Source organism: Macrobrachium nipponense, chromosome 46 (assembly GCF_015104395.2).
Source record: "Macrobrachium nipponense isolate FS-2020 chromosome 46, ASM1510439v2, whole genome shotgun sequence".
Lineage (NCBI taxonomy): Eukaryota > Metazoa > Arthropoda > Malacostraca > Decapoda > Palaemonidae > Macrobrachium > Macrobrachium nipponense.
Genome location: NC_061106.1, coordinates 28099511 through 28112990, shown reverse-complemented (window position 1 = coordinate 28112990; position 13480 = coordinate 28099511). Strand labels below are relative to the sequence as shown.

The 13480-nt window shown below is 45.7% G+C and overlaps 1 protein-coding gene across 1 annotated transcript in view; it reads left to right on the top strand.

Moving 5' to 3' along the window:
- Positions 1-13480, top strand: part of LOC135214835 (uncharacterized) — a 234841-nt gene that overhangs the window by 69312 nt on the left and 152049 nt on the right. Inside the window, exons 5-6 of the mRNA XM_064249233.1 lie at positions 494-664; positions 12367-12502. Coding sequence (XP_064105303.1) covers positions 494-664; positions 12367-12502 — 307 coding nt within the window. The remainder of the gene's footprint in view (positions 1-493; positions 665-12366; positions 12503-13480) is intronic.

Here is a 13480-nt window from a genome sequence, read left to right as displayed (position 1 = left end):
TGAAGTATGGGTGTTGGACAGTCCATAGCTATTTTGGAGGACCTTTTCAGTTTTCTGGGCATAGTAGCTGCTCAGCAGAATATCAAGGCACCTTGCCAACTATCTTGACTAAGTACTTTTACATAGTGTAAGTCTTGGGGATATAACTGCAGAGTGACTGGACTCCTCAAAAGTATTTGTAGTGAAAAAGATCTGATGTACAATATACCATATTATTGAGGTTCTGGTTTTCTAGGTCTGCACCATAGATATAATTACGTACTAGAACTCCTAAGAAAGCCTTGGACATAAACTAGACCTTAAAGGAAAAACTTTAGAGCTGAGGGCCTACTTTAACTGGAATTTGAATATGGGGTAAATCATGTACAGTGTTAAGGATGCAAGAAATTTTGTAGTATTTGTGACAGTACACTTAGAAGTTACTTTTATCAAGACTATTACTAGTTAAAAGTTGTGATAGATATGTGCTGATTCATATTCATTACTCTTCTAGGGAACAAGAGAAAAAATCTATCTGTGTATATTTCATACGAGGGCTTTGTAAGCGGGGACACAGTTGTAAGTTTGCACATCCGGCACCTGATCCTAGAGCTGATGTGCTGAGGCAGATATGGTTAAAATGCTGTAAAAGGTATCCCCTTCAGTGTGATGGTAATGATTGCAGGTAAGTGTAGCAAATTTTTCTCTAGAAAAAAGCTTTTAAATCATCTTAGTCCTTCCTTAACCTTTAAAATAGCAACATGTCAGTTTACCAGAACACATTTTTGGAGGACAAAAATCTGATAAATATAGCAACTCAAATTACATTTTGGGATTATCCCTTTGTCACTATATACTATACATACACTATATGAATATCTACAAGATAGGGATGGATGAGAGAGAGAGAGAGAGAGAGAGAGAGAGAGAGAGAGAGAGAGAGAGAGAGAGAGAGAGTGGGTGTGTGTGTGTGTGCTTGTGCACGTGTGTGTGTGTTTAACACATTGCTGATGACCTTTCTGTTTAAATGTATGAAGTGGATAATGTTGTGATGTTTTCTGCATGAGGGTTCATCAGTTTAGCTATTAAAGTAGGAATGTGTCAGTCAGTGACCACTATGTTGTTGTTTTATTTAATTTTTTTTTTTATCTGGAACTACCTCCAGTTAGTAGGGAAATTGTCTTTTGGAAACAAAATGTCCTACCAGATATTCATAAGTAATAGAAATAACAAAGTTGTAGAAATAAAAAGTTACGTTAAAAGAGAGGATTTCTTGATTAACATAGGCTTCCAGAGATGTAGCTCAGTGTATCATTGGTGACTTCCATTGTATTGGTTAAGAGTTTAAGCCCCACTCAGGGTACAATTGATTTTCAGTGGCATATTACCATATTGTCTGTGAGTTGTGGATTGTTGGTTTGTGGATAGCAGATATCTGCTTGCATTATCTAAATTATTATTCATTGCATAAAAGAACTTTTTAACTGCATAAAAGAAAGACAATGAAAAGCTTATTCCTCCCTGAATAATGTGATTAAAAAACTTATTTCTCCCTGAATAATGACATCACATTTTAACAGAAAAATTCTGTCTTTTCATCTGGAAGTGACTAGATGTGCTTCCAACATGGGAACAAGTAGAATTATCTTGTCTAGTGTTAAGCAACAATGAAATTACAATCCATGACAATGTTCCTTTTTGTCAGTGATCAACATTGAAAGATCATTCATTAAATCCTGTTTAAATTTGAAGAATGGAAAAGGAACCTATGCTATAAAGGATATTCTGTACTTCAAAAGATTAATTTTCAAGTCCAATTTACTCAGAGTTGTTCATTAGGCATATTCATGTTTAGCATGCTGGCACATAATACGGATGATGAAGCAGTTTTATTGAATATAAAAATTATCCAGTTTTTTTTTTTTTTTATTAATACCTAAAATTTTTTTCCAAAACCCATTGCAGGCTTTACATGGTTATCAGATTCTTAGATCTTAGATGCACCTTGGACAAATTCAGTTTCAAATCAAATAAACCAACAAAGCTTAAATTTCAAATAAAAAAATAGAAAAATCACAAATTTTAAGTTATGTATTTGTATTTATCCTAGCCATACTTACCCCGAAATACTTGTAGGAGAATCGTGGATGTCAATCCGGTACCGACCAGAAAAAACTGGTTATTCCCTCTTGATCCCCAGCCAGGTATGCCCCAGGGTTGAAGATCACGACCTCTGACCTGCAGTCCTTTCCATGCCCCTAGAGCTCCTGCCCTCAGATACGTGGGGACGGATGGGAGGGCGTAAAAATGAGGTACTTCGGGGTAAGTATAGCTAGGAAAAATAAAAATTACATAAAATTTGTGATTTTTTCCTACGCCGTATACTTACTCCGAACTACTTGTAGGAGACTTAATCCTTAGGAGGTGGGAGTATCTAGGGAAGGAAGAGTCCCTACCAGGAAGAGGTCATCCCCCTTCAGGCTGGAAGGGGGAGGCAGACCTGCTCTGCCGGATTAGGGTGGAGGTGGAGGTCCCCTTGCCTTTCGGATGCAATCTCGACTGGTGGGCAACGGAGGGAATAACTCATGGGTGTAAAACAAAGGTCTGTAAGTCAAATATTCCTCCCATAGACTCACCTGAAGATTGAGGAATTTTGCAGATTACGTCGAAGGCCCACTGGGGAAGGGGGGGGAGAGGAGCAGGGTAGGATACGGAGGATGGAAATACCACATATATACACACACATAAATACGACGTATACCCCCCCTAGGCTAGGCTAGACCCTCTGCTGGCCCGCCACGACCGACCCTATCTCAAAGGTGTCAAGGGACCTTGTACAATCTTTGAGGTAATGGGCTGTAAAGGTGGACTGACGCTTCCACACCCCCGCCCACAGGATCTGGGCGACGGCCATATTCTTGAAGAAAGACAAGGAGGTGCCTATACCCCTGAAGTTGTAGGGCTTGACACCTTGCGGGGGGGACCAGCCCCGCTCCCTCGTAGGCTTTCCTGATTGTCTCCATTAACCAGAAGGAGATGGTGTTCTTTGCCACCGCTCTCTTTTCCCGCCTGGTAAAGACGAAAAGATTTTGAATACTGGGGCGGAGTCATTCCGTCCTGCTGAGATATTTTCTCAATGCCCTGACCCGGCAGAGGAGCAGGTCCTTGGGATCTTTGGACTTAGGAAGGGCTGGAATGGAGAACTCCATGAACCGCTCATCTACTACCGACGGGTTCTGGGTCTTGGCTACGAAGGACAGCACGAATTTGAAGGTTAGTTCACTCCACCAGGAGGAAAGGAGTAGCCAATCGTCCAGGTACTGCAGGAGGCACATGCCCTTCTTGTGGGCCCAGGTGGACACGAGGGAGAATATCCACCAGAGCTGCAGGGGGGGGGACTACTGGGAGGGGGGAGGCCCCCTACTCGGGGGGGACCTCGAGGGAGCGGCGTGCTCGGGAACCGATCGCAGGGACCGGGAGGTCCGCGAGCGATGACAACTACGGTGCGAGTCGTCCCGGCGACTGTAGCTCCTACTCTGACCCCTGCGGTCCCGGCTACAATGGCAAGATCTGGACCTAGGTTCCGGGTAGAAGGAGAATAAACGCCCTCTACTCCTCCCGTAGTATCTCCTGGAACGGTAGTGCGTCCTTGAAGATCTATATGAAGAACTGTCCGATGATGATCTCCCTGCCGAAGATCTGCCTCTCCTCCTGTCTCTTCTGTGGCGACTCCTGTCCCGGGGTGAGCGGGAGGAGCGGGCGGGGTGATGGGAGCGAGAGGGAACGGGGAGGGTCTCCCCCTGGGAGCTCCCTCTGCCAGCAAGAGCCTCCATCCCGGTGGGGAGAAAGGAGGGGCCCCACAGTGGAACAACAACTCCCTTAGGGGGGACCTACCTGGCTTACGGGAAGTGCCCGACCAGGGGCTGGGGGGAACACCTGAAGAATCAGTCTTCTCCTGACGTCTACCTGAATGATCCCCCACTAACAGGGAGGTGGCTGGGAGCGCGGAGGAGGAGGAAGAGGAGGAGAGTCCCACGGGGATCCGGGGGGACCGAGCAGCGCGCTCCGTGGCTGGCGGCGAGCCCTTGGCGGTGCGTAGCGCCGCAACCAACACGTCCATGGAAGGTGCGCCCCACAGGCCACCACGAGCCCAGCAATCCTGCAAAAAAGAATAACTGTCATCCTGTACGCCTCTCAACACAGACTCCTCAGGTTCCACCATTTGTGGAGACCCAGCAACAGACTCACCTAGGTCCCCTCGCTGGAAGGGGATGGGGGAACACTCCTGATGCCCTTCCAGGGAATCCTGAGAGGCGACGGCGAAGGGCCTCCTGGGCCACTGCTCGTGCTCCTACTTCGTGGATCCTCGGAGGAAGCCGCCTTGGCTGGAGCACAAGGTTTCTTCTTGCGCTTGGTAGCGGCCAGATCCCAATGATGATCGACCACGCGATGCACTTACCACATGTAGCTTGCCGTGACAACAAAGGGCGACCCCCGGACACTTCACTACACAAAGTGTGGGGACCAATCTTAAAAGGCAAAAGGAAGGACCTGGGCAACGCCGTTGCGATGAAGCTTCTATAAGAAACGAAAGACTGCACACACGCAGCACACACACTACACACAAGGAAAGACAAAGGGAAATGGGCCGGTAAACGTACGAGCTGGAGCGTGTAAACACTACAGCGACCAGGAAGGGACTGCAGGTCAGAGGTCGTGATCTTCGACCCTGGGGCATACCTGGCTGGGGTCAGGAGGGAATAACCAGTTTTTTCTGGTCGGTACCGGATTGACATCCAGGATTCTCTTACAAGTAGTTAGGGGTAAGTATACTTCGGCGTCGGAACAAATGGTTTATTTAGTTTACTGTCAAGAGTTCTCAAAATTAAATTAGCTATAGGGTGCATATTTGCCAGATGTCACCATATAAGGGATGTAAATGACGTCATGGTTTCATTGTAAGTTAATCAATCTGTGGAGGAGGGTCAGTGAAGTTGGGAGAGATACTTTTGTAAAATATCTAAATTGTAATAAAATGAAATTGTTAAGATACAATAAAGTTTTACACATACTTACCTGGCAGATATATACTTAGCTTATGTCTCTGACGTCCGACAGAATTCAAAACTCGCGGCACACGCTACAGGTAGGTCAGGTGATCACCCCCTACCGCCGCTGGGTGGCGGTAATAGGAATCATTCCCGTTTTCTGACAGAATTTTTCTTCCCCCTATCTCCTGAGGGGAGGATGGGTGGGCCATTAAACGTATATATCTGCCAGGTAAGTATGTGTAAAACTTTATTGTATCTTAACAATTTCATTTTTACACATGCAACTTACCCGGCAGATATATACTTAGCTGATTGGCACCCTTGGAGGAGGGTAAGAGATAGTTACTCAATATGAATAGCAATTCAAAAAACAGGGAAAACAACTTTTGTTGTAGGTACTATAAATAAACTTAAATACCTTGATTCCTACCTTATTGGGCAGAAGACTTCAGAGTACTGTCTATGAGTCTGCTTGCCTCAAGAGTTCCAGTGAGGATGAGACCTGTCACTGAGAACTCTTCTGGATCATGTCAATGGGGGCTAGCCTGCTTACTCGACAGAGCCTTATTTTGGATCGTACCAATGGGGCCTATCCCACTTACATGGTAGAGCCTTCACCTTTGTCGTATCAACGGGGACTAACCCTCTTACAAGACAGAGCCTAGGTCCAAAACATTACAAGGAGCATGAAAACAACCAATCTCGACCACCTGACTACACTACTTTGTTATACACACGAATTGAAAGTGGTACTTTTCCCTGACCACTTTCAATCGACCATAAAAAACAACACCACAAGATTAAAATTCCTAATCTATCTAAACTAAGCTAGATTGGTTTCAGCCCCCTGTCCAGCACCGAATCCGCAGACACGTAAGGTCTGAGAGAGAAGCACTTATCATAAGTTACACGTACATCTCTCAAATAGTTAGACGCAAACAAACACAGAATTGCATCTCCAATATGTGGATCCAATCAAGTCGTTTATCGACATATTCTTGTGGAAAGCTAATGAGGTTGCTACGGCTCTGACCTCATGCGCTTAATTTAAACTCTCAACTGCCCGAGATATTCCTCTTCACAGGCAAATATGTGCTTCTGTAATAATCTCTCTGATAAAGAATGCCTGTGCATTCTTTGACATCGTTCTTCTCGGATCTCTTACCGAGCACCAAAGGGGCTCTGAGTTTCCTCCCATTTGCTTTTTTTTCCTCTCTAGATAGAACTTGAGGATCCTACCGGACACAAGGTTCTCTCTATCTCTCTCCCTACCAGGGAAGTCAATCCTTTAACTTCAAACGTCCTTGGCCAAGGCTTAGAAGGATTCTCATTTTTTGCTAAAAATAGGGGGTTAAATGAACACACTGCAGAATCCTTCCTGAAGCCCACTGCGCCTTCTAAAGCCTGGAGTTCACTTATCCTTTTAGCTGATGCTAATGCAAAGAGGAAAATAGATTTTCTAGTCAAGTCTCTAAACGATGAGTTATTGGGAGGTTCAAATTTCTCTGACATGAGAAACCTTAGCACCACATCCAGGTTCCAGCTGGGTGGTCTGGCTGTCTTGGACTTCGAAGTCTCAAATGATTTAATCAAATCGTGTAAATCTTTGTCATCCGTGATATTTAGTCCTGTATGTCTAAACACAGAAAGCATACTTTTATAACCTTTATAGTCGAGACTGCAAGGTTACATTTTAGTCTCAAATATAACAGGAAATCTGCTATTTCCGTCACAGAGGTACTGGAAGAGGATACATTCTGATTCTGGCCCACCTTCGGAACACTTCCCACTTCGACTGGTACACGTATAGTTTGACGGTCTCCTGGCTCTTGCAATTGCCTTTGCAGCCGCGCGTGAAAACCCCTTCGCTCTGACGAGTCCTTCGACAGTCTGAAGGCAGTCAGACCGAGCGCGGGGAGGTTTTTGTGGTATCTGTCGAAGTGGGGCTGTCTGAGAAGATCGTTCCGTAAAGGAAGGTACCTTGGAAAATCTATCATCCCATTCCAGTACCTCTGTGAACCACTCTTGAGCTGGCCAAAATGGGGCGATTAGGGTCAATTTCGCTCCTTTCGTCAAAACAAACTTCCTTATGACGTTTCCTATGATCTTGAAAGGAGGAAAAGCGTAGCCGTCTATTCCTTCCCAATTTAGGAGGATGCCGTCGATCGCTACTGCTCTTGGATCTGAAATCGGAGAGCAGTAGTTCTCCAGCCTGGCATTCCAATGAGTTGCAAACAGGTCTATGTTTGACCTTCCCCATAGGTTCCAAATTTGATTGCAGACCTCTGAGTGCAGAGTCCACTCCGTGGAAATGACTTGATCTCTCCTGCTCAACAGTCTGCTCTGACGTTTTTCTCGCCTTGTATAAACCTCGTCAAGAGTGAGTTCCGCTCCTTTGACCATAGAAGAAGCTCTTTCGCCTTCTTGTACAGTGAGAGGGAGTGAGTCCCCCCCTGTTTTCTTATGTAGGCTAGAGCTGTCGTGTTGTCTGAATTTACCTGCAACACTGAGTTCGCGACTTGGGATTCCCACTGCCTGAGAGCTAGATGCACTGCTACTAACTCTTTCTCGTTGATGTGCCAGGACACCTGTTCCCCACTCCAGGTACCTGACACTTCTCTCGGGCCCAACGTCGCCCCCCATCCCGTCTCCGACGCGTCTGTAAACAACACTAGGGAGGGGTTCGGTAACTGCAGCGATAGTCCCCACCTCGTTCAGTCTGCCTGGTTCTAACCACCAGCTGAGGCTTTCCTTTATACCTCTGGACAGAGGAAAAGATTCCCACAGATCCTGATTCTTCTGGTCCCAATTCTCCTTCAAGAAGAATTGACGAGGTCTTATGTGAAGGACCTTCCCTAAGGAGAAACGAACTGTTCCAACGAGGAGAGGGTCCCCAGAAGACTCATCCATTCCCTCGCGGAACATTGTTCTTTCTCTAGGAAGGTCTTCACTTTTAGAATGCACCGTTCCTGTCTTTCTGTGGACGGAAAACACCTTGAAAACCCCGAGAATCCATCAGAATCCCCTAGATAGACAATGCGGTTGCTGGGGATCCATCTGGGATTTCCCGAGGTTCACTAACAGTCCCAGGGACTGAGTCAAATCCAACATCGACCTTAGGTCTTCCAGACACTGATCCCTGGATTGCGAGCGAATCAACCAATCGTCGAGATACAGCGAAATCCTTATTCCTTTTAAATGTAGCCAATGTGCTACGTTTTTCATCAATCCCGTGAAAACTTGGGGAGCTGTGGAAAGGCCGAAACAAAGGGCGCGAAACTGAAATACTTGGCCCTGTATCATAAATCTTAGATACCCTTCTGGACGAGGGATGGATGGGTACATGAAAGTAGGCATCTTGCAGATCCAATGACACCATCCAATCCCCTTGTCTTAGCGCTGAAAGAACTGACGACGTCGTCTCCATCGTGAACGTTGTTTTGATCACAAAGTGATTCAGAGCGCTTACGTCCAGCACTGGTCTCCACTCCCCCGAGGCTTTTGGTACCAGAAAGAGGCGATTGTAAAATCCTGGAGAATGAATGTCTAATACCTTTTCTATAGCCTTCTTTTCTAGCATCTGTTGCACCAGATGTAATAGTGCTTGGTTCTTTAAAGGATCTCTGTATCTTGCCGCTAACTCCCTTGGAGTGGTGGTTAAGGGAGGTTTTTCCCTGAAGGGGATCAGGTATACTACTCTCGAGGATCGAGAGGGAGCCAGTGTCCGCCCCTCTCTGAGCCCAGACTTTCGCGAACCTCAAAAGTCTGGCTCCTACTGGAGTCTGGAGGACTCCTGTCTCACTGCGGCTTTGAGAATGGTCTTCGAGAAGATCGTCCTCTCTTAAACGGCCTTCTACTCTTAGGTGCGGGTCTTGAGGTGTTCTTCCTCGAAAGGGCTGTTGGAAAGACACTTTATTCGCTGTTCCCTCTCTCTTAGCCATCGGCACAGCAGGTTTAAGCCTCTTGGCGGACTGAGCAAGAAGATCTTGCGTAGCTTTCTCCGACAGTGATCTAGAAATGTCCCTCACTGTCTCCTGAGGAAAAAAGGTACTCCGAGAGTGGGGAAAAAAGCAAAGAGGCTCTCTGCAAGGGAGAAACAGACTTGGAGAGAAACGAGCTGTAAACGATCTCTTTTGAGCACTCCTGCTCCAAAGAGAGATGCTACTTCTGTGGATCCATCCATGACTGCCTTGTCCAGGCACGAAAGGAGACACTTGATAACACCTTCCAGTAGTCAACCAAACTCCGGATCCTGCGCTCTTTTTGCTAGAGCTCCTAAGGCCCAATCCATGAAGTTGAAGACTTCTAGTGTGCAAAATAGACCCTTGAGTAAATGTCCATCTCGCACATTCCCCAAGACGCTTTAGCTGAAAGTAGAGAGCGTCTTCTAGATGATTCTACCAGAGCAGAAAATCCGCGTTTTGGCGGAAGCCGGAAGGCCTAACCCCATGGGTTCCTTCGTGTCGTACCAGACACCCGGCTTACCTGTCAATCTAGACGGAGGACACAACAAAAACACAGTCTTACCTGCCTCCTTCTTAACCATGAGACCAGTTCTCCAGATTCTTGATGGCCTTTCTCATAGAGAGAGTTGGCCGCATCTTGACAAAAGAGGGGGATTTTGCCAACTTTGTACTCGATAGCAGAGATCCCGGAGATGGAGGATCAGCCGAACACAGCGAGTCCCCAAACTCCTGAAGTAGTAATGCAGAAAGTCTCTTATAATCAGAGACTCCTAAACTTCTTTCGTCTCTTCCTCCTCCGAGACTTCCTCCAAGGTTACATTCGGAGAGGGAGACTTCTTAGGTGAAGAAGTCCTGGCAGGTATGCGACTCTTATCCTTCAAGAGCTCGTCAGAAGAAGCCGCCAGTTTCAATACCCGAGATATGTTTCCTCGGTAAAGAAAAAACATCCGCTTTTCTCCGCTCCCCAGGTTCTTGATACCTGCTAGGGGAGGATCTAGAGCCTGCCTCATCAGGCTCTTGGCGCCTATCCGGAGAAACACTCGTTTCTATTCTCGAGCGCCTACTATGAGTAGGGCGCGAATCCAAAGTCAGGATCCTTTCAGGCTCTTGGCGCCTGTGAGGAGAGGCGCTTGCGCCTACTCTTCTGTGACTCCCAGGAGTAGGGCGCGCGTCTGACAAAAGGCTCCTTTCAGGCTCCTGAATCTTACGAGGAGAGGCGTCAGAGCCTACTCCTGATCTTCCGGATTAGGGCGCAAATCCTGGCAAGGCTCGTTTTAGGCGCTTGCTGCCTTTGAGGAAAAGAGCTTGCGCCTACTCTTGATCGTCTTACAGGAGTAGGGCGCAGATCCAAGATTAGGCTCCTTTCAGGCTCTTGACGCCTGCTAGGAGAACGGTAAGCGTCCACTCTAGATACTCTTCCAGGAGTAGGGCGAGAACCCCTGTTTAGGTCTTCGTAGAATCTTGGAACCTGCTAGGGGAGAGCGCTTGACTCCCTTGAGGAAAGCCTATCATAAGGTCTCGAGTAACTTAACGAGATTCGATCATCCAGGAGTCCTATCGAACGTTGGCGCCTTCTAGAAAGTCATCCTTCGAAGGAGAGCCTTTCTCGCTTCTATCCCTCTGAGCAGAGCGTTCCCTCTCTCGTTCCTTCCTTCCACTTGAAGAGGAGATCCTACTCCTAGGAGATCGTTCGACAGATACGAACCGATCGCTGCCTTCTCACAAGGGGACTTTCTCCTTACTCCTACAAGGAGAGGATCTAGCGCCTACTTCTTGGCGCTTTGTGCTATGACTCTTAGCCTCAGAGCTTCTGCGCGGAGAATACCATCTTCCCTGTCTAGACGAAGTTTCAAAGGAGTCGTCTACTCTCGGGGGAGAATAGGTTCTTACTGGTGAAGATCGCCTATTATACTCCTCCTTCCTAACAGACCTCTTAACTGGAAGAGAGGCGTCCTTCCTGCGAGAAGGTTCCTTGCGCCTACTAGTAGAAAGAGAGCCTACTAAAGAAGAGAGATTCGCTTGGAGGTCCAACAGGAATTTCTTAGTAGAGAACCGAATCCCTTCTGGTGAAGATTCCGGAGACTTCATAGCCTTCTTAGGCGCAGGAGAATACTCTGGAAAAGGCTCCGGGCTGGAGTCAAGAGCGCCTTCTCCTGGAGGTTTCCAGTCTCTCTTGAGAGGGCCGCGATTTGGAAGAATGAGCTCACCGCCTCGTTTAGGAGAGGACGAATCAGAGTCGGAAAAACACCACTTCCGTTAAGAGGCTTTTCCTATAGCTCTCTACAGCAGCCTGGGACGAGTCTACAGGCCCTGCTGAAGGGACACCTGACCGTTGGGGATACTCTACATCCCCCTTGCGGCTTTCGACATTCCTCCTCCCTTGGGCATGGGAGTCTGAAAGAGGTCTAGGCCTAGGAGCGATGCGGAGTCGGTCAGACGCCCCCTCCACTGCACTGGGGACACTGCACTTATCACTAGACACTTCACCCTTACCTTGGTCTATATCTCGCAATTGCTGTTGCAAATCGCGGATTGAAGCTTCCACAGCGGCTCTCTCGGCAGACACATCTGCGGGTTCGCTGCGGGGGGAAGGAGCTGAAACCAAAAAGGAAGATGGCGAAGCTACTGCAGGGTTAGAAATACTATCCTGTTCCGCAGAACAGGATCTACTTGAATTTCTAGCTGAAGCTTTTCTAATCCTATCCTTTTCTAACTTTTTAACATACGAAGTTAGTTCTTTCCATTGTAATTCAGTTAAGCTCTCACATACATCACATGTATCCTTAACCGAACAATCCCTTCCCCTACATTTTACACAAACAGTGTGAGGGTCCAAAGTAGCCTTAGGCAACCTCACTTTGCATCCCTCATTTACACATACTCTAAACAGAGTTCCAGGTGTTAAATCGGACATATTAACCAACTAAATCCAAAACACAGCGTATGCCAACAACCAAAGATCAAATACTTCCCAAATAATCCTCGGCGAAGCAAGCAAGAAATTCTAAGCAGGAGCTACCAACAAAGTTGTTGTCAGCACCGGCGACAGAAAAATTCTGTCAGAAAACGGGAATGATTCCTATTACCGCCACCCAGCGGCGGTAGGGGGTGATCAGCTGACCTACCTGTAGCGTGTGCCGCGAGTTTTGAATTCTGTCGGACGTCAGAGACATAAGCTAAGTATATATCTGCCGGGTAAGTTGCATGTGTAAAATGTAATATTATGATCTGTTTGAAGTGGCTTTGCTCCAATAACTGTTCAGACCCAGGTTCATCAAATATAATTTTAAAACTTCTTAAGAACTTAAATGTTGTTCCAATAAACAATTTATCATATAATATTAATTTATAGCCTGTATTTAATTTTCCAGTTACATGCATGTAAAACAGGAAGATGAACTCTACTACAAACAAACTGGCTTGATTAATGAACGAGTCTTAGGTTATGCTATACGAAAAACCCTGCAACATGATATTCCTGTCAAGAGGAACAAGTCTGTTTGTAAGGTATGACCATATTACATACTGTTATAAAAGTTTTGAGATAGGGTGGTCGGTTTGAATAAAAATTCTAAGTTTTTTTTACAACTTTTTGACAATTTGTTATTGAATTCATATGATTTAATTTTAACACAAACCCATCATCAGAAGTTCTATAAATACATGCAACACTAATGTAAATTGATGGGTTCATAATAAGACATTAATTTTGTTCTTAAGAAATTACACTTTATTGAGCTTTATGAAACAATGACAACCAATGATAGCATTAACTAACAAATACTTATATTAGGATAGATCTTACCTATTCTTAAAGACAGTTATATTTCGGTGCCAACATGTAGTTATATTTCGGTGCCAACATGTGCAAAAGAATATTCACCTCATTTTGGAATTATTCTGATTTCTACAGAGGTCAGCTGTTGGCATTTCATTGTTTTGGGTGTTTGCTGCTTTCACAGTATTGTACATTTGTTTTTCCAAGGATATCTTTTAAAGGGAGCAAGACAAAGAACTTCAGGTTGTGCAGAAATTATTACTATGTTTAGCAGGATGCTTAATTTTCAATTAGATTGACACGGTTTGTGCTGGCTGTAGGGACTTGCAGTGTGATCTTGAGAAAAGTGTGAGGAATGTAGGGTTTGGTTGAAGGACTTTATGCTCAAAAAGAGAAGGGAACCAGGTTTGGTTAAAAAAAAGTAGATAGTAAGGTCACCACATAGATCTGCCTGTCTCATATTTCTTATGAACCTCCAATTTCAGTGCTCTCCTCTGTCTCCGGCTCTTTCCCCTACTGATCCTTTAGCTAGACCTAGAGCTGCGACTTCATCTTTTGCTATGTCTTCTCTTCCCTTTCAGTTCAAATAAAGTGTATTAAGAAGTTAGAATAGGATGTTAACCTGATATGTTCCGGTACGATATACAAACCTTCGGTCCTTTTACAATGGGAAGGTAACTAGCGGCAGCTGGGACGGTCGTAAGCTT